The 21,673-nt window shown below is 48.1% G+C and overlaps 1 protein-coding gene across 1 annotated transcript in view; it reads right to left on the bottom strand.

Moving 5' to 3' along the window:
* LOC126194892 (uncharacterized) overlaps positions 1-21,673 on the bottom strand; it is a 238,915-nt gene that overhangs the window by 10,261 nt on the left and 206,981 nt on the right. Inside the window, exon 5 of the mRNA XM_049933241.1 lies at positions 15,129-15,435. Within this exon, the coding sequence (XP_049789198.1) occupies positions 15,129-15,435 (307 nt within the window). The remainder of the gene's footprint in view (positions 1-15,128; positions 15,436-21,673) is intronic.

The raw sequence follows: 21,673 nt of genomic DNA, 5'->3' as shown, positions 1-21,673 counted from the left end.
CCTGATTGTGGCGCTCACCTGCTCGGCGGCAAACACGCATACGACCATCATTGGCACCAAGGCAGAAGCGACTCTCATCGCTGAAGACGACACGTCTCCATTCGTCCCTCCATTCACGCCTGTCGCGACACCACTGGAGGCGGGCTGCACGATGTAGGGGCGTGAGCGGAAGACGGCCTAGCGGTGTGCGGGACCGTAGCCCAGCTTCATGGAGACGGTTGCGAATGGTCCTCGCCGATACCCCAGGAGCAACAGTGTCCCTAATTTGCTGGGAAGTGGCGGTGCGGTCCCCTACGGCACTGCGTAGAATCCTACGGTCTTGGCGTGCATCCGTGCGTCGCTGCGGTCCGGTCCCAGGTCGACGGGCACGTGCACCTTCCGCCGACCACTGGCGACAACATCGATGTACTGTGGAGACCTCACGCCCCACGTGTTGAGCAATTCGGCGGTACGTCCACCCGGCCTCCCGCATGCCCACTATACGCCCTCGCTCAAAGTCCGTCAACTGCACATACGGTTCACGTCCACGCTGTCGCGGCATGCTACCAGTGTTAAAGACTGCGATGGAGCTCCGTATGCCACGGCAAACTGGCTGACACTGACGGCGGCGGTGCACAAATGCTGCGCAGCTAGCGCCATTCGACGGCCAACACCGCGGTTCCTGGTGTGTCCGCTGTGCCGTGCGTGTGATAATTGCTTGTACAGCCCTCTCGCAGTGTCCGGAGCAAGTATGGTGGGTCTGACACACCGGTGTCAATGTGTTCTTTTTTCCATTTCCAGGAATGTAGACAAGATGAATGATCAGAAGGTAGTGAAAATCGTAAGAAATGAATCACCAGCTGGTAAAAGAAATGTTAGCTGTCCAGAGAAAACGGATTAATAACCTCAGGGTAGCCTGAGAGGTACTGGAGGAAACAGGCTTTAGACTAGGAAGAAATGAAGAAAAACAAGAAGAAGAAGAAGACTGTCAAAACAGAGCGACGTTTCTGATCATCGTTTTACTGATGCTATTGCCTCTCGCTATTGAAGAAATCGTTATTATTTTGCTTGTGTTTAGTGTAATGAGTTTTTGGTGTTAAGTACCTATGTTAAATACGTATAAGGTCTGAGGGCACTCACCGCGTTCTGGCCCAGACGGGCCAATCAGGAGCAACTGCCGTGTCACCCTCTGCCAACAGATAACTTTGAGTGCGATATGGAAGAGCATGGTGTCAGCAGATAGTTCTCCTCACTGTTGTTGGCTTTCTAGACCTTGAAGCCGCTACTTCTCATTCAAGTAGCTCCTCAGTAGGCATCACGAGGTTGAGTAGAACCCGTTCCATTCTTCCCATAAAGGAAAAATCCCTGGCAGTATCGGGAATCGAACCCGTGTCGTCCACTTAGCGGCTACTTACGTTGACCACTTTTTTTTGGATCTCATTTTGTTCGTGATTGTTCGTTCTATTTGTTCGGAGCGGATGTCCCATTACGCTCGTTCAAGTTCATCGTCGTTCCATTAACCCAGTTTTTTTTATTACAGAGGGCGAACACGCTCAGCTACCTTGCCGGCATCACTCAACTATAGAGGCGGTCTCTCAGAACCCTGAGGGGCAATAGTTAACTGCAGCGTGAGAGCTTACATGTGGCGACAAGAATAGCAAATAATTCAGTTCTTCAATTGTTACAAGAAACACAGTTCTTGATTTTATCTTTGTGATAGGTTCCTTTCTGAGTATGCTGATGCATTAGTTCCATATACAACCGTTCGCTCGACGAAATACTGGGAAGTTACACAGGTCACACCAATGTTCAAGAAAGGTAGTAGCAGTAATCGTAGGCCCATATCGTTAACGTCGATATGCAGCAGGATTTGGGAACATATATTGTGTTCGAACATTATGAATTACGTCGAAGAAAACGGTCTATAGACACACAACATGGGTTTAGAAAACATCGTTCCTGCGAAACACTACTAGCTCTTTATCCATATGAAGTGTTGAGGGCTATTGACAAGGGATTTCACATCGATTCCGTATTTCTGGATTTCTGGAAGGCTTTTGACACTGTACCACACAAGCGGCTCGTAGTGAAATTGCGTGCTTATGGAATATCGCCTCAGTTATGTGACTGGATTTGTGATTTCCCGTCAGAGATGTCACAGTTCGTAGTAATTGACGGAAAGTCATCGAGTAAAACAGAAGTGATTTCTGGCGTTCCCCAAGGTAGTGTTATAGGCCCTTTGCTGTTCCTTATCCACATAAACGATTTGGGAGACAATCTGAGCAGCCGTCTTCGATTGTTTGCAGATGACGCTATCGTTTATCAACTAATAAAGTCATCAGAAGATCAACACTAATTGCAAAACGATTTAGAAAGGATATCTGAATGGTGCGAAAAGTGGCAGTTGACTCTAAATAACGAATAGTGTGAGGTCAGCCGCGTGAGTGCTAAAAGGAACTCGTTAAACTTCGATTACACGATAAATAAGTCTCATCTAAAAGCCGTAAATTCAACTAAATACACAGGTATTACAATTGTTGTTGTTGTTATGGTCTTCAGTCCTGAGACTGGTTTGATGCAGCTCTCCATGCTACCCTATCCTGTGCAAGCTTCTTCATCTCCCAGTACTTACTGCAACCCACATCCTTCTGAATCTCCTTAGTGTATTCATCTCTTGGTCTCCCTTTACGATTTTTACTTTCCACGCTGCCCTCCAATGCTAAATTTGTGATCCCTTGATGCCTCAGAGCATGTCCTCCCAACCGGTCCCTTCTTCTTGTCAAGTTCTACAACAAACTCCTCTTCTCCTCAATTCTATTCAGTACTTCATCATTAGTTATGTGATCTACCCATCTAATCTTCAGCATTCTTCTGTAGCACCACATTTCGAAAGATTCTATTCTCTTCTTGTCCAAACTATTTATCGTCCATGTTTCACTTCCATACATGGCTACACTCCATACAAATACTTTCAGAAAATAACTTCCTGACACTTAAATCTATACTCGATGTTAACAAATTCTCTTCTTCAGAAACGCTTTCCATGTCATTGCCAGTCTACATTTTATATCTTCTCTACTTCGGCCATCATCAGTTATTTTGCTCCCCAAATAGCAAAACTCCTTTACTACTTTAAGTGTCTCATTTTCTAATCTAATTCCCTCATCACCCGATTTAATTCGACCACATTCCATTATCCTCGTTTTGCTTTTGTTGATGTTCATCTTATATCCTCCTTGCAAGACACTGTCCATTCCGTTCAACTGCTATTCCAAGTCCTTTGACGTCTCTGATAGAATTACAATGTCATCGGCGAACCTCAAAGTTTTTATTTCTTCTCCATGGATTTTAATACCTAATCCGAATTTTTCCTCGACTCTTGTAACTACCATCTGGTTTCTGTACAAATTGTAAATAGCCTTTCGCTCCCTGTATTTTACCCCTGCCATCTTTAGAATTTGAAAGAGAGTTTTCCAATCAACATTGTCAAAAGCTTTCTCTAAGTCTACAAATGCTAGGTATTACAATTACGAACCACTTAAATTGGAAGGAAGACATAGAAAATGTTGTGGGGAAGGCTAATCAAAGACTGCGTTTTATTGGCAGGACACTTAGAAAATGTAACAGACCTACTAAGGAGGCTGCCTAACTACGTTTGTCCGTCCTCTTTTAGAATACTGTTGCGCGGTGTGGGATCGTTACCAGGTAGGACTGTCCGTCCCCGGTAGCTGAGTGGTCAGCGTGACGGAATGTCAATCCTAAGGGCCCGGGTTCGATTCCCGGCTGGGTCGGAGATTTTCTCCGCTCAGGGACTGGGTGTTGTGCTGTGCTAATCGCCATCATTTCATCCCCATCGGCGCGCAAGTCGCCGAAGTGGCGCCAAATCGAAAGACTTCACCAGGTGAACGGTCTGCCCGACGGGAGGCCCTAGTCACACGACATTACATTACTATTACCAGGTAGGACTGACGGAGTACATCGAAAAAGTTCAAAGAAAGGCCGCACGTTTTGTATTATCGCGAAATATTGGAGAGAGTGTCACTGAAATGTTACAGTATTTGGGCTGGGCATCATTAAAAGAAAAGCGTTTTTCGTTGCGACGGAATATTCTCACGAAATTGCAATCACCAACTTTCTCCACTGAATGCGAAAATATTTTGTTGACACCGACCTACATAGGGAGGAACGATCACCTCGATAAAATAAGGGAAATAAGAGCTAGTACGTATAGGTGTTCATTCTTTCGGCGCGCTACACGAGATTGGAATAATAGAGAATTGTGAAGTTTGTTCGATGAATCCTCTGCCAGCACTTAAATGTGTTTTGAAGAGTATCCATGTAGATGTAGATAGCCATACTATGAACTTTCTTCCACAGAACAGCATGAATCATATCGCTATTCCACAGTTAGCATCCAATTTGTCTCTCTGGCGCGCGATCTGTGGCGGCTGCCGCGAAAGAGAGTGTTGGGATCCCCCGAAAATATATGAAAGAAGTCTACCTTACCCATCGGACTACGGAGCGATAAAAGCCAACTACATGGGCCAGTCACATTAATGTGACACCGCCTATGTTCGACATCAACGCGTTGTAACCATCCACAGACTGCTGGTGTCAGCTATTGTGGAGGGTATATAAAGCATTTATGGGGGACGCAGGAAACAGTGCAGTCGTTGTAATGAGGAAATGGAGCTTTTTTTCTGACGTCGAAAGGGGAATAATCAATGGCTTTAGGGCCAAGGGTGGAAGCATTTCCGAATAGTTTGTATATTGTTCACATGCTCCAGTGGTTAAAGTATGGCGTGCGTGGCAAAATGGCGCTATCAAAAACTAGCGTACAAGCAATTGTGGTGCACTACAGCCCACACATGGTATTGGTGAACGACAGCTGTGGCGATGTGTACAGGCGAATAGATGCGCAACTGTTGAGCAACTAATCGCTCAAATGAAGGAGGGGCTACAGACATTGTCTCCTCAATTACCGCTCAGCGAACATTGCTCTGTATGGGCCTCTACATCAAGCGCCTAGTTCATGCACCCGTGGTGCCCGCAGTTCATCGGCAATGACGGTTGGAAGTTGTACTCCAATACTGCAAATAAATGTCCACTAAGTGGCAACAGCTGGCCTTCTCAGATGAATCACGTTTTATACTCCATCGCACAGACGGCCGTGAGCATGTACAATGTGAAACGTCTGAAAACACCCTGCGACAAACGTCAGAGGGGTCCAGGCCGGAGGAGTGAGCGAGGAATTCGCAGCATGATCTCGTTACTATGGAAGGCACAATGGATCAACATAAGTGTGCATTTATCCTTGGTGACCATGTAAACTCCTACATGCAGTTTGTAGCTCCTTGGCACAATGGCATCTACCAGCAGGACAATGCAATGCGCCACATAGCCTAACACGTACTCATGCTGCTCGAGGATGAGTTTACATAGTCTCGTGGCCACCAGACTCCCTGGATTTAAACCCAATCGAGAATCTGCAGACCACCTCGATCTGGCTGTATGCGCCATGGATACTCAATCGAGAGACCTAACACAGCTGGGCACGTCACTGGAGCAGCCTGGCTCCACGTCTCTGATGGCACATTCGAGAACTTCACCGACTCTCTTCCTGCACGTCTCGCAGCAGATTGCTCAGTATTTTGACAGGTGGTCACTTTAAAGTGATTGGACAAGTGTATTTGATGGTGTTTGTACGAATGTGCCGCGAAACAGTGACAACGATAAGTTCAGTGCACAATTTCAGCAAACCAGTACGTGTTATAATCTTATAGTTGTATACGTGTACCGTGCCGCTCTGACTGAACCAGGAGATGACGATAACGCTCACGAGGAATGGATCGGTAGAGATGTGTGGTTTGGTTGTGAAAGTGAATCAGCATATGAACAATACTGCCATGAGAAGGAGTAGCTTTCAGAACAGACTTGATTTCATCAGAACTGTGTTTCCTTAATTTGCGTAACAGTACCCGTTTCCTCGATGTCAAACTTTGTATTGCCTTAGCACATTTCAGCATATCAATAAACGACAGTGTCACCCAGGAAGGGGCAGCTGAGGTTGAAGCTTTAGGAGGTGGTACACGCTATGTTCGTGAAACAAATTTGCTATCACCTACCGAAGTGCAGTGTAAAGTTTAACACGGGGTGAGCATAAACTATTTTCCTACGTTCGTGAAACAATCTTTGCTATCACTTACCGAAGCAGGCCGTGGTGGCCGAGCGGTTCTAGGCGCTTAAGTCTGGAACCGAGCGACCGCTACGGTCGCAGGTTCGAATCGTGCCTCGGGCATGAATGTGTCTGATGTCCTTAGGTTAGTTAGGTTTAAGTAGTTCTAAGTTCTAGGGGACTTATGACCTCAGATGTTAAGTCACATAGTGCTCAGAGCCATTTTTGAACCTACCGAAGTGCAGTGTAAAATTTAATACGGGATGCGCATAAAGCATTTTTCCTGATCGCAAAAACATATTTCTAAGGAACTATGCTAGATATAGCAGTATAGTCTTGTTGAAATATTACTCATAGTTCAAATTCTTATAACTGAGGTACAACGTAATGTGTAGAAGTATATCCATATAAAGTTCATGAAATAAACAACAATTTGCAAATAGCCGTCTAGACGTCGGGAAGCATATCCATAAAGACCTTTATGAGTTAAGCTACCATTTGCAACAAACCGCCTAGCTGTTTGTGGAATAGTTACCTACAAATCAATTTTTGCGGCCAAGGAAAATCTTTATGTTCGCCCAGTATTGTCCCAGCCGCGCTTCTTACAGTCTGGCATCCAAATTTCACCCAACTGACCATCATGATCTCCCTGGTTGAATCAAATCGGCGCATTAGTTGTACATGAGTTCAAGCTTAAACCCACACTAATTGGCTTAAACTGTGCATTGAATCCTTTTCACTATAATCGGCACACACCTACACACATCACTAAATAATTGCCTTTCACTGCTCCATACTCCGGTGAGCGAGACAGACTCCTATTATAAACTCACCAGACAAAAAATTACCAGCGGCCTTGCCACAGTAGTAACACAGGTTCCTGTCAGATCACCAAAGTTAAACGATCTCGGGGTCCACCAGCACCTGTATGGGTGACGTCCAGGTCGGCCGAGCGCTGGTGACAGGCAGGGTGCACTTAGCCCTAGTGAGGCCAATTGAGGAGCTACTTGGCTGAACCGCAGCGACTCCAGTCACGAAAGCTGATAACGGCCGGGAGAGCAGTGTTCTGACCACGTGCACTTCCATGTCTGCATCCAGTGGCACCTAAAGGCTGAGGATGACTCGGCGGTCTGTCGATGCCGTTAGGCCTTCCAAGTCCCATCCAGACGGCGTTTAAACAAAAAATTAATAACCTCCGTGCACGTACAGACGAATCGTTAAGCCTATACAGAAGGCGCAGCGATTGAGTCATGCCCAACCGTACTAGCACTGCCTCTAATTTAGTACAAGGCACTAGTTAGCGAGACATTTACACTATTGACCATTAAAACTGCTACACCACGAAGATGACGTGCTACAGACGTGAAATTTAACCGACAGGAAGAAGATGCTGTGATATGTAAATGATTAGCTTTTCAGAGCATTCACACAAGGATGGCGCCGGTGGCGACACCTACAACTTGGTGACATGAGGAAAGTTTCCAACCGATTTCTCATACACAAACAGCAGTTGACAGGCGTTGCCTGGTGAAACGTTGTTGTGATGCCTCGTGTAAGGAGGAGAAGCCCCCTGCGGGTCCGGGGATTAGAATAGGCCCGAGGTATTCCTGCCTGTCGTAAGAGGCGACTAAAAGGAGTCCATCCCCCTCACGGGGGTAGTTAGCGCCTGCGTCCGGAGACGGACGGTTTCACGACCTATAATCGTGGTCCTTTTGGTTTTTCACTTCTCGTTTCTTCCTTCCTTTTGTTGGTTCCTTTCTTTGCTCTTCTCCACTTCACTGTCTTCCTTACTCTTTCCCTTGACTCCTCCTTGCCTTCTCATTGCCTTCTTCTCCTTGCCTCCTTCTCCTTGCCTCCTTCTCCTTGCCTCCTTCTCCTTGCCTCCTTCTCCTTGCCTCCTTCTCCTTGCTTTCTCATTGCCTTCTTCTCCTTGCCTTCTCTGGTCTCCGCCTCGGCGTTTGAGACAGTCTGTCCTCTTTCTCCCTCTCTCTTCTTTTTCCTCTTCTTCCTTCCTCCCTGTGCGTGTCTGAAGGCCGACCCACGCGTTCGCACGCGTAGCCGGTGACGGGGTAACGCGTAAGTCCCCGCCCTGGGTAGACATGTAAGGCACGCGCGTACCCCCTGGTAAAGGCCAGGCCCGGGGAGGGGTGATTGCCTGAGCTGATACCTTCTGACCATGCCGATTGGTCCCTCCGTCTGTTTCTCGGGAGGTGTGACCTGAGGTGTAAACATTCACCTAAGGCGGGAGTGCCCTCTGAGAGGGTCCCCACAAGGAAGGAGCGCGCCATCGGAGACGCTGGCAATCATGGGGGATTCCTCCGCAATGGATTCTACTCCATCGCTTTAGACTTCGACCCACAAACGGAAACGTGACCAGCCAACAGTGACAAAAATACTACCGCCTGCCCCACAGTTCCTCGTAGTTTCTCGATCTGAGGACGGAAAGGATTTTTCCTCTGTCAACCCTTTCGTTATTCAGAAGGGCGTCGATGCCATAGCCGGATCTGTCAAATCCTGTACCAGGTTGCGTAACGGTACCTTATTACTCGAAACTGAGAGCGCCTTTCAGGCACAAAAACTGCTTCGGGCCACACTCCTGTACACATTCCCTGTCCGGGTGGAGGCTCACCGAACTTTGAATTCGTCTCGTGGTGTGGTCTACACTAGATCCCTCGACGGTTTGACTGACGAGGAGATTCAATCTTTCCTCGCTGAGCAGGGCGTGACGGCTGTCCATAGGGTCATGAAAAAGGTCAACAATGACCTTGTACCGACCCGGACACTTTTTTTGACCTTCGATAGTGTTCAGCTGCCATCGCGCATCAAAGCGGGCTACGAGGTTATTTCTGTTCGCCCCTATGTCCCGACACCTACGCGCTGCTACCAGTGTCAGCGTTTCAATCACACTCGCCAATCTTGTTCCAATGCGGCTAAATGTGTCACTTGTGGCAGGGATGCCCATGAGGGTGACTGTCCACCTCCGTCTCCTCGTTGTGTGAACTGTCAGGGTGACCATGCTGCATCCTCCCGCGACTGTCCTGTCTATAAGGAAGAACGCTGTATCCAGGAAATTCGGGTCAAAGAGAAAGTGTCCACCTCGGCTGCTCGCAAGCTATTGGCTAGTAGGAAGCCCACGCTGCTCCCAGCGGGGAAATACAGTACTGTCCTCGCCTCTCCTCGGACTACCAGGGAGGTGGCAACCCAGACCTGCGATCTGACCTTCAGCACCACGGTCGTCCGTTCGGCCAGTGCTAAGATCGCGCGGTCGACGTCTCCTCTTCGTCCCATCACCCCACAGACACCAGCCCCTTCATCAGCTTCTGCTAAGACGAAGACCCAGAAGTCAGATGCACGGGCCTTCAAGAAGGAACCGTCCCGTGCAGACTTCCTACGTACCTCGACCTCCCAGCCTTCGTCCGGTACTTCCACCAAACGACCATCCAAGAAGGCTAATAGGAAGCACAGTTCTCCTTCTCCGCCACGGCGCATTTCTTCTCCTGCGCCACCCAGCGGTTGCCGCCCCAGGCCGTCATCCCTTTCGCCTGGCCGCACCGCTGGTAGCCGAACATCTGGCCGTTCACCGGCGGAGGAAGCTCCCCCTCCCGGCCATCTTCCCAAGATGGCCGATGAACCAATAGACCCAATGGACGATGACTGTCCGCCTACTGATAGCGGCGGCAGTGCTCGCTCGAAGCCAGGCCCTCAGCGGCCTTCGAGGTGACCCCTTCTTTCATCTTCCTCTTTTCTTACGATGGCACTTATTCACTGGAATATTCGCAGCATTCGCTCCAACCGAGAGGACTTGAAGTTGCTGCTTCGCTTGCACCGTCCGCTCGTCGTAGCCCTCCAGGAAACGAAGCTACGCCCATGCGATCAAATTGCCTTGGCACACTACACCTCTGTGCGTTTTGACCTACCCCCTGTGGTAGGTATCCCAGCTCATGGAGGGGTTATGTTGCTGGTCCGGGATGATATTTACTACGATCCCATCACGTTGCACACCGGCCTGCAGGCAGTTGCCATCCGCATTACTCTCCCCACTTTTACATTTTCCATTTGTACCGTTTACACTCCATCGTCGTCTGCCGTTACCAGGGCAGACATGATGCAACTTATTGCTCAGCTACCTGCACCATTTTTGTTAACTGGAGACTTCAATGCCCACCATCCCCTTTGGGGCTCTCCAGCATCCTGCCCGAGGGGCTCCCTGTTAGCAGACCTTTTCAACCAGCTCAATCTCGTCTGCCTCAATACTGGCGCCCCTACTTTTCCTTCGGATACATCTCACACCTATTCCCATTTAGATCTCTCTATATGTACTCCCCAACTTGCACGCCGGTTCGAGTGGTATGCTCTTTCTGATACATATTCGAGCGACCACTTCCCGTGTGTTATCCATCTCCTGCAGCATACCCCCTCTCCGTGCTCATCTAGTTGGAACATCTCCAAAGCAGACTGGGGGCTCTTCTCTTCAAGGGCGTCCTTTCAGGATCAAACATTCCCAAGCTGCGATAGTCAGGTCGCACACCTCACGGAATTCATTCTCTCTGCTGCTGAATATTCCATCCCTCACCCTACTTCTTCTCCACGTCGCGTACCGGTCCCCTGGTGGACCGCAGCATGTAGAGACGCTCTACGTGCTCGTCGACGTGCTTTACGCGCCTTTAAACGCCACCCTACAGTGGCGAATTGTGTCAATTATAAACGATTACGTGCACAGTGTCGTCGTATTATTAAAGAAAGCAAGAAAGCCAGCTGGGCTGCTTTCACAAGCACCTTCAACAGTTTTACTCCTTCTTCTGTTGTCTGGGGTAGCCTGCGCCGGCTATCTGGCACTAAGGTCCACTCACCAGTTTCTGGCTTGACGGTCGCGAATGACGTCCTTGTGGCCCCTGAGGCTGTCTCCAATGCCTTCGGCCGCTTTTTCGCAGAGGTTTCGAGCTCCGCTCATTACCACCCTGCCTTCCTCCCCCGCAAACAGGCAGAGGAGGCTAGGCCACCTAACTTCCGCTCCTCGAATCGTGAAAGTTATAATGCCCCATTCACCATGCGGGAACTCGAAACCGCACTTGGCCGATCACGGTCCTCCGCTCCAGGGCCTGATTCTATTCATATTCAGATGCTGAAGAACCTTTCTCCTGCGGGTAAAGGTTTTCTTCTTCGTACTTACAATCGCATCTGGATTGAGGGACATGTTCCCGCATGCTGGCGCGAGTCTATTGTTGTCACAATTCCTAAGCCGGGGAAGGACAAGCACTTGCCCTCCAGTTATCGACCCATCTCGCTTACCAGCTGTGTCTGTAAAGTGATGGAGCGAATGGTTAACTCTCGATTGGTTTGGCTGCTCGAGTCTCGACGCCTACTTACCAATGTACAATGTGGATTTCGTAGGCGCCGGTCTGCTGTTGACCATCTGGTTACCTTGTCGACCTTCATTATGAATAACTTCTTGCGGAAGCGCCCGACCGCGGCTGTGTTCTTTGATTTGGAGAAGGCTTACGACACCTGTTGGAGGGCGGGCATTCTCCGCACCATGCATACATGGGGTCTTCGCGGTCGCCTCCCTCTTTTTATTCGTTCCTTTTTAATGGATCGACAGTTCAGGGTACGTGTGGGTTCTGTCCTGTCCGACACCTTTCGCCAGGAGAATGGGGTGCCACAGGGCTCAGTTTTGAGCGTCGCTCTCTTCGCCATCGCGATCAATCCAATAATGGATTGCCTCCCAGCTGATGTATCAGGCTCCCTTTTCGTGGACGATTTTACCATCTATTGCAGCGCGCAGTGTCCACGTGTCTTGGAGCGCTGTCTTCAGCGTTCTCTTGACCGTCTTTACTCCTGGAGTGTCGCCAATGGCTTCCGTTTTTCTGCCGAGAAGACGGTCTGTATTAACTTCTGGCGCTACAAAGAGTTTCTCCCACCGTCCTTACGACTCGGTCCCGTTGCTCTCCCACTCGTGGAGACAATCAAATTTTTAGGCCTTACCTTTGACAGGAAACTTAGCTGGTCTCCACATGTGTCATATTTGGCCGCCCGTTGTACCCGTTCTTTAAATGTCCTCCGTGTTCTCAGTGGTATGTCGTGGGGAGCGGATCGAACCGTCCTACTTCGTCTATATCGGTCGATCGTCCGCTCCAAGCTGGATTATGGGAGCTTCGTATACTCCTCTGCACGGCCATCCATCTTACGCCGCCTCAACTCCATACAACATCGGGGTTTACGACTTGCGATCGGAGCATTTTATACCAATCCCGTAGAGAGTCTTCATGCTGACGCTGGCGAATTGCCACTCACCTACCGGCGCGATATACTGCTTTGTCGGTATGCCTGTCGGCTACTGTCAATGCCCAACCATCCTTCTTATCGTTCCTTTTTTGACGACTCTCTTGACCTTCAATACGGGTTGTATGTCTCTGCCTTGCTACCCCCTGGAGTTCGCTTTCGTCGCCTCCTTCAACACCTTCATTTTTCACTCCCTGCAACCTTTCGAGTGGGCGAGAGCCGCACGCCACCTTGGCTCCAGGCTCAGGTCCGCGTTCACCTCGACCTCAGCTCGCTCCCAAAAGAGGTCACCCCCGGTTCGGTCTACCACTCCCGTTTTTTGGAACTTCGTTCGCAGTTCAACAACATGACTTTCATTTATACAGATGGCTCTAAGACCAATGACGGGGTCGGGTGTTCCTTTATTGTCGGGGCACAAAGTTTCCAATACCGGCTCCATGGCCATTGTTCGGTCTTCACAGCTGAGCTCTTTGCCCTCTACCAGGCTGTTCTGTACATCTGCCGCCACCGACATTCTGCTTATGTCATCTGCTCAGATTCCCTGAGCGCCATCCAGAGCCTCAGTGATCCGTACCTGGTTCACCCTTTCGTATACCGGATCCAACGCTCTCTTCAGCAGCTGGTGGACGTCGGTACGCCGGTTAGCTTTATGTGGGTTCCTGGCCATGTCGGTATCCCTGGGAACGAAGCTGCAGATGCCGCGGCCAAGGCTGCGGTCCTCCAGCCTCGGACAGCTTCTTGTTGTGTCCCTTCGTCCGATTTTAGCAGGGTCATTTGTCGGCGCGTTGTGTCGCTGTGGCATGCCGATTGGGCTGCACTTACCGACAACAAGCTTCGGGCCTTAAAACCTCTTCCCGTGGCTTGGACGTCCTCCTCACGCCCTTCTCGGCGGGAGGAGGTCGTTTTAGCAAGGTTAAGAATTGGACACTGCCGGTTCAGCCATCGCCATCTGCTGACGGCTGCGCCGGCGCCGTTCTGCCCCTGTGGGCACTTGCTGACGGTTCGTCACATTTTAATGTCCTGTCCCGATCTTAAAACACTGCGCCTCGATCTTAACCTGCCTACTACTTTAGATGCCATTTTAGCGGATGACCCACGAGCAGCTGCTCGTGTTCTTTGTTTTATCAATTTGACAAACCTCGCTAAGGACATTTGATGATGTTTTTTAATCCTATGCCTGTCAGTCTGTCTTTTATTGTGTTTTCCCTTTTAGTTGTTGTTGTCAACTTGTGCCTCGCGGTGCATTCTTAGAGTAGTCAGGGCGCTAATGACCATTGAAGTTGTGCGCCCGAAAACCACAAAAAAAAAAAAAAAAAGAGGAGAAATGCGTACCATCACGTTTCCGACTTTGATAAAGGTCACATTGTAGCCTATCGCGATTGCGGTTTATCTTATCGCGACATTGCTGCTCGCGTTGGTCGAGATCCAATGACTGTTAGCAGAATATGGAATCGGTGGGTTCAGGAGGGTAATACGGAACGCCGTGCTGGATCCCAACGGGGTCGTATCACTAGCAGTCGACACGAAAGGCATCTTATCCGCATGGCTGTAACGGATCGTGCAGCCACGTCTGGATCCCTGAGTCAACAGATGGGGACATTTGCAAGACAACAATCATCTGCACGAACATTTCGACGATGTTTGCAGCAGCATGGACTATCAGCTCGGAGACCATGGCTGCGGTTACCTTGACGCTGCATCACAGACAGGAGCGCCTGCGATGGTGTACTCAACGACGAACCTGGGTGCACGAATGGCAAAACGTCATTTTTTCGGATGAATCCCGGTTCTGTTTACAGCATCATGATGGTCGCATCCGTGTTTGGCGACTTCGCGATGAACGCACATTGGAAGCGTGTATTCGTGATCGCCATACTGGCGTATCACCTGGCGTGATGGTATGGGGTGCCATTGGTTACACGTCTCGGTCACCTCTTGTTCGCATTGACGGCACTTTGAACAGTGGACGTTACATTTAAGATGTGTTACGACCCGTGGCTCTACCCTTCATTCGATCCTTGCGAAACCCGAGCAACTGGCTCGTCACAATACGCCAGTCACTACTCGTGATGAACTGTGGTATCATGTCGAGAGTGCATGGGCAGCTGTACCTGTATGCGCCATCCAAGCTCTGTTTGACTCAATGCCCAGGCGTATCAAGGCCGTTATTACGGCGAGAGGTGGTTGTTCTAGGTACTGATTTCTGAGGATCTATGCACCCAAATTGCGTGAAAATGCAATCACAAGTCAGTTCTAGTATAATATATTTGTCCAATGAATACCTGTTTATCATCCGCATTTCTTCATGGTGTAGCAATTTTAACAGCCAGTAGTGTATGTTTGATGCGAACATTATACGTGTATATCGGTGAATAAAGGACATGACAGAGTTTCACCTGCGTTTGCCTGTTCCATGAAGTGTGTGAATTTGCTTGATTTGTTAGTGTTCAAAGCGTCTACAAACATGTGGTGTAATGGACACGGTGGCCACGAAACAGGACATCAGAATCGTGGTCAGAAAATGGTCCTGACAGGGGAACTGAAGACGCATTTCACGGCTTGTGAATCGTAATCACTCCAGACACAACTGGAATTGATGCAGGCAGTGAATGAAGATCCATCCTAATCTGCGCTCCACTAAGGGAGTGTAGTGGAGTGATGCAGCGGTACAGTTGGCGGTCTGAGGAGCACTTGCCTTGGTCGCTGCCTGCCGTGGGCTGTGGAGGTGGCTGCGGGGGCGGCAGCGGGGGCGGCGTGGCGCGGCTCTGCATGGCGCGCGCGCGCTGCCCCTGGCCCGGCGGCAGGCCGGCGCCGGCGTGCGGCTGCGCGCTCTCCTCGTTGCTGCGCCAGTACACCGTCGACACGCTGGCCAGGCACTTCAGCTTGAGGTCGCCGCCCTGGAAGTGCTGCGCCGTCGCCACGAACTCCAGGCCCAGCACTGACGTCGCCAGGCCCTCGTCGTCCGTCGTCGTCTCAGGCCCGCGCAGCAGCGACTCGTTCGCCTTCGGAAACATTGAATCCGCCATTAGCCGAGAGCAACTAGTTACACCACTAATCGCGAGAGGTTTCATGGACTGCTCAACTTGTTGCGCAACATTCGAACAATAAAAAAAGCGATCGAGATTAAAATTTTATAAAAACTGGTGTATGTAAGTGTTGTGTATGTGCATGTACATGTACGTTCGTACATTCATTTTCGGACGTACATTCATTTTAAGAAAAACAAGAACACCTTGGACGACTAGAGATAGGACGTTCATATTCACAGGACATGTACCTTAGCATGTTCTACCATGTCGGTCTGCGGTTTCAAGGTCAACATCAATATCGCGCCGCAGCATCACCTGTCGATAAAATGTGCCTGCGGCTCTCGTTATCGCTATAAACCAAGATAATAGGTTTGACTCAAGCAGACGTGTAGCATGCCTCGCAGACGTGTGCGCGAACCGTATCCTCAAATGAGTGAGTTTGAAAGAGGGAACATTATCGGCATGAGGGAATGTGATGCATCCATCCAGGAAATTGTTACTCATGTGGGTCGAAGTGTTTCGGCAGTGCAATGGGTGAGTGCAGAATGGTTCACGGAAGGCCACAGAACACAAGATGGGCCAGGTCGCACCACCCAGACCACACCCGAGAAGATCGACACTTCATCCGAAATGCGTTGCGGGACACAGTGTAACACAGCGTATGTTATCATGGGTGACTGCCTGTGGTTCAAATGGCTCTGAGCAGTATGGGACTTAACTGCTGAGGTCATCAGTCCCCTAGAACTTAGAACTACTGAAACCTAACTAACCTAAGGACAGCACACACATCCATGCCCGAGGCAGGACTCGAACCTGCGACCGTAGCGGTCGCTCGGTTCCAGACTGAAGCGCCTAGAACCGCTCGGCCACTCCGGCCGGCAATGAATTGCAGAAACATGCTAGACGCAGTGGTGTATGGAACGACGTTATTGTGGACAAGAATGACACCAGATAGTGTTTTCGGACAAATCCAGGTTCTGTTTGTTTGAAAATGATGGCCACATTTTGGTTCGCCTCAGAGGGGTTGGGGGGGAGCGGTATCACAGTGACTGCTTTCACACAAGGTACACAGCGCCAACTCAAGCCCTTATTGTATGAGGTGCTATTAGGTACAACCATAACTAACAGCTGGTGGGTGTCCAGGGCACCATGACCAGTCTGACCTACGTAATGACATTCTGCAACCCGTAGCCACACCCTTTTCGCCCAGCACCTCAGACGGCATTTTTCAGGAAGACAATGCACGACCAAATATTACTGCATGAACAATTGCCTTCTTGGTGTCACAGAATGTCAGCTTTTTGCCCTGGCTTGCCAGATCACCCGACTTGTCGCCAATCGGTATGTGGGATAAGGAATATGTGTGATATGTGGGATATGCTGAAACGACGGGTGTAACGCTGTGACCCAATGCCAAACACTACAGATAAACTTTGGAACCACGTGAACTCAGCATGGATGGCTGTACCACAGGACGTCATTCGCCCCTCTTACGCGTCGATGCCTTCGCGCGTGGAACAAATTATCAGGGCCTGTGCCTCCTAGGCAACTGGACACGTGCTGAACCGAAGTGACTAAACTGCTGGTCATTTCTGCAGAACATTTCAATGTATATGTCCTGTAAATACGAACGTCCCATCTCTAGTTGTTCATGTTCTGTTTTTTTCTGAACATGAGTGTACAAACGTTCCACATCTACTCCTCAATCACTTAATCAGTTTTAACCAAACTTGCTACACATGTCACTTACTCTCTGGAAAGAATCACTGTGGGGCAAAGAACCACCTACCTATCAAAGGGGTGGGTGTAAAAAAACTGGTGTAGCCCTTGATGCATGAATACCAATATTTTATTCACCCAGTCTTTGAGAATGCCGTATGAAGCATTACGTTTAAATTTATTACTCACATCACTATTCGCAGACAGTATCTACCTCCGAATGTACCTGCCATAATATTTCATTTTACGGCACATAGTTCAGGAGACATATCAAATACGAGTAGTGAGATGCATGAAAATCTGCCGCATCATGCAGGACGTTTTCATTTGTTACTTCTTTACTACTGGCTCAATTCGCAACACATTTCGCAGACGGTAAACACATATACTCCTAGATGAACCTCCAAAAATATACCATTGTACGACACATAATTGTTTAGATATGACATCGTAAACATTGAAGTGCGTGAAAATGAAACTGCAGGGCGAAATTCGTTAGAGACACAGGTAAAAAAGTGTACAGATACATAGGAAATATTTTGAATATAATACGTCTACATGTGCGCACGAGGGCAAAGTGATGGGGAAACAGCTCATCTAAAGCCCCTGCAATAATTTCAATCAAATTTGGTACACATGTTATATAGGATCTGTAAAGAAGTACTGTGAGAGTAAGAATCACCAGCGACCTATAGGAGTGGGGCTAATATTGTGGGTAGATGAGAGGTAGGAGGAGGTGGACAGACAGAGAGGGTGAAAGACAAGTTAAGCACAGACTGGGGGAGGAAGGAGATGGACAGAGAGAGGGGCAGGAGGGGATGGATGGACATATCGAGAGGGGCGAATGCAGGAGGACGGTGGGGAGAGAGAGAGAGAGAGAGAGAGAGAGAGAGAGAGAGAGAGAGAGAGAGAGAGAGAGAGAGAGAGAGAGGGGGGGAGAGACAGAGAGGGAGAGAGAGACAGAGAGAGAGACAGAGAGAGAGAGAGAGAGAGAGAGAGAGAGAGAGAGAGAGAGAGAGAGAGAGAGAGAGAGAGAGACAGAGAGACAGAGAGAGAGAGAGAGAGAGAGAGAGAGAGAGAGAGAGAGAGACAGAGAGAGAGAGAGAGAGAGAGAGAGAATGTAAAAGATGGATAGAGGGGGGAAGGAGGAGGTGGATAAAGAAAGAGAAGAGGAGATGACGGAGAGAAAGAGAGAAAGGTAAGAGGAGGAGATCGACAGAGAAAGGAAAGAGGAGGAGATGGACAGACACAGATGGAGGTGGAGATTAACAGTGAGAGGGGGGGTGGAGGAAACGGACAGGGAGATGGGAAGGAGTAGATACAGACAAGAGGAAAGGAGGAGATGGACTAATAGAATTTCCGAGCAATATCAGGTACTCAGCTATAGTTCAATTCTTTTATCTTGGTGGTTCGCACATGCCCGCCCAGACGCGGGAGATTGCTGCGTTGCCAGTTGTACGCGCCAAGAGAAGCAGCGCCATAGTATAGTTCGCAAACTTACGTTTAGGGGGAAGCGCGCGGTTTATGAAGTAAAGTCACCATGGCCGCATTAACCCTTTCGCTGCTACAGAGACGTGCTCCCCGCATTCCGCGCTGTCCGCGATTTTGTCATCACTGCACTGCTCGCCTGTGCAGACACATGGTGTTTAGACTGCTTTGACACACGTTATCATTCGATTTCACAAAAACTATTTGGCCCAATAAATTGATTTTTACACATCTTCTTGACTGATACCTTCCCCCCATAAATGACTTAATTTTGTTTAGATGTTCAACGCAGTTATTATGCAGCATTAGACGTAGTAAACCATTGCACGAAATTTTGCAGAGTTTGCAGAGGTAAAAGTCCATAGCGTATACTTTCTGTATGGTCGATTTTAGTTGCCACTAGAAATTTCAAAAATTACATTCAAACGAATAAAATTCATGAAGTAAGACACTTCGATATTGTTTTAAAATAAAGAAAATGTCAAGCACCGAAGAAGGTTTCCTCAGAACCTTTCGCTTAGCAGCCAAACACTTTCACCATTACACTAACGCAACTTGTCATTCAATGGATCTTCTGAAGGACTTTAAACTAGCACGCAAAATACAGACAAACACTGTTGGTATGACTGAATTACTCACGTTTCGTCGAAGTACAATAGGAAAGAAACAATTACCGCTGTTCTTTATTGCGAAAAAGCGGTTAGTGAGAATGATACAAACACCTTTCCTTACTATCGCCTGAATTAAGAGGCTTATTGCCTGTTTGGTTTAATTAATTAATAGAATATGAATCAATTGGTATAAAGAATGCTTTTTCCAAACTTTCTATAAAAGAAAGTCTGTTACCAAGACATAGCTCTTGTTCAATTACTTTATTTATGACTGAACGTTTCTGAAACTGAAGACTCGTCCGTGCTCTGCACTGCAGTCGAGCTCTGGCAACGTCGTTCTCTGTTCATTGGGTGACTGTGTTTTGTGACGTCAGATGCACAGAATGAAACTAAACTCGGCCGCCGTCAAAATGACGCGCACTTTAGTTTATGAAATAATTTTTAATTGCTTCAGTCACTTTGTACTAATATTTGTTGGCACGACGAATTTCGGTAGCATGCTTCCATCATGGGTGGATTACAGTAAGATGAACATTAATCTAAAATATGATAAGAATTATTTATGGACACGTCAGTGACGTTATGTGACGCATCACTGTCAGTGGTTAAACTTCGGTACATAATCTCTCAGATACTTGTAGCTGCGATGCACATCTTGATCGCAGGAAGTTGTCGAAATGTATCGTCCTAGTAAATATTAGAAAAATGGCAGTAAAAATTATTTCGTCAGTTTATAATACAGTCCTTGAGCTCGACGAATTGCATATGACGTGGAATAATTTAATTTAAGGCTTCAATAAAGATGGCGGCCTGCAACTAAGCACTGCTTGGATCGCAGACAGCACAATGTTGAAGCGGGCACGGCTGGTGCACAACGACAGCTTTACCACAAATGTAACTGGTGTGGGCGCCAGTGACGCCTAACACGGCGAAAAGTTTGTACAGGGTGAACTTAAATAATGAATTTCTATTGTTAATAACGAACACACTGTTCAAAAATCACAACAGAAGAAGGTATAGGTGGTGCAATAGATCAGCGCACACGGAAAGATTTAATGTGGATTAGATGTTAGAGATTGCTAAAGCAGATATTGGATTACAAGGCGTACCCAGGAACAGGTACACATTGAGATCACAATTTAGAATTGGTGAAGAGAGGTCAACGGTTAAAAGAATAGCCCTGAAGAATCAGGTTGAAAGAAGTGGGATACTGCGCTACTGAGGAACAATTAGACTCATTTTAAGTTCTTTCAGGCCGTATATACTGCAGTAATAACTACCATACTAGGCAGTTCAGTTGAAGTAGATCACAGTAGCTTGATAGGCAAATACAGGTACAACGAAGATGGCTGCAAAGAAACCTTGAGTAACAGACGAGATCAAGAAGGAGGTAGAAAAATGTTCAGGAAAGGACAGGAAGGCAAGTACTTTTGGAAGGACATAAATTGGAATTGCAGGGACGCCAAAGCGAAACGACTGCAAGAAAAATGTGGAAAAAACGAAAAAGTAATGGTTCAAAAATGGTTCAAATGGCTCATCAGTCCCGGCCGGCCGGTGTGGCCGAGCGGTTCTAGGCGCTACAGTCTGGAACCGCGCGACCGCTACGGTTGCAGGTTCGAATCCTGCCTCGGGCATGGATGTGTGTGCTATCCTTATGTTAGTTAGGTGTAAGTAGTTCTAAGTTCTAGGGGATTGATGACCTTAGAAGTTAAGTCCCGTAGTGCTCAGAGCCATTTGGACCATTTCATCAGTCCCCTAGAACTTAGAACTACTTAAACCTAACCAACCTAAGGACATCACACACATCCATGCCCGAGACAAGATTCGAACCTGCGACCGTAGCGGTTGCGCAGTTCCAGACTGTAGCGCCTAGAACCGCTCGGCCACCCCGGCCGGCAAAGTAATGGTAATCGGTAGCAGTCATTCAGAGTATAAAATATTCCAAATAAAATTCGGTGAAATTAAATGTAAAGGAGGCAACAGTATCAGGGCAGGGAAAAATCCACTGTTAAACGCAGAGGAGAGAGCGAGTGGGTGGAAAGACTATACTGAAGGCCTCTTTGAGGGGAGGAACTCATGTGGTAAAAGAAGAAGTCGATATAAAAGGCATAGGAGATAGAGTATTAAAATTAGAATTTAAAACAACTCTGAAAGATCTGAGATCAAATAAGACAGAAGGGAAAGATAACATTCCATGAAATATCTAAAATCACTCGAGGAAATAGTAACCAAGTGATTATTCAAGTTGTGTAGAATCTTTGAGACCGGGGACGTTCCATCAGGCTTCTTTGGGTGGAATAGTAATTATTATGTTTTTATTGAGTTCTGAGGGTATGTCGCCTGTCTCGTGTATCTTGTACTCAAGTAGCAAATTAATTACTTTTGAATACATT

This window comes from Schistocerca nitens, chromosome 7 (genome assembly GCF_023898315.1).
Source record: "Schistocerca nitens isolate TAMUIC-IGC-003100 chromosome 7, iqSchNite1.1, whole genome shotgun sequence".
Lineage (NCBI taxonomy): Eukaryota > Metazoa > Arthropoda > Insecta > Orthoptera > Acrididae > Schistocerca > Schistocerca nitens.
This window is presented reverse-complemented; position numbering and strand designations above follow the sequence as displayed.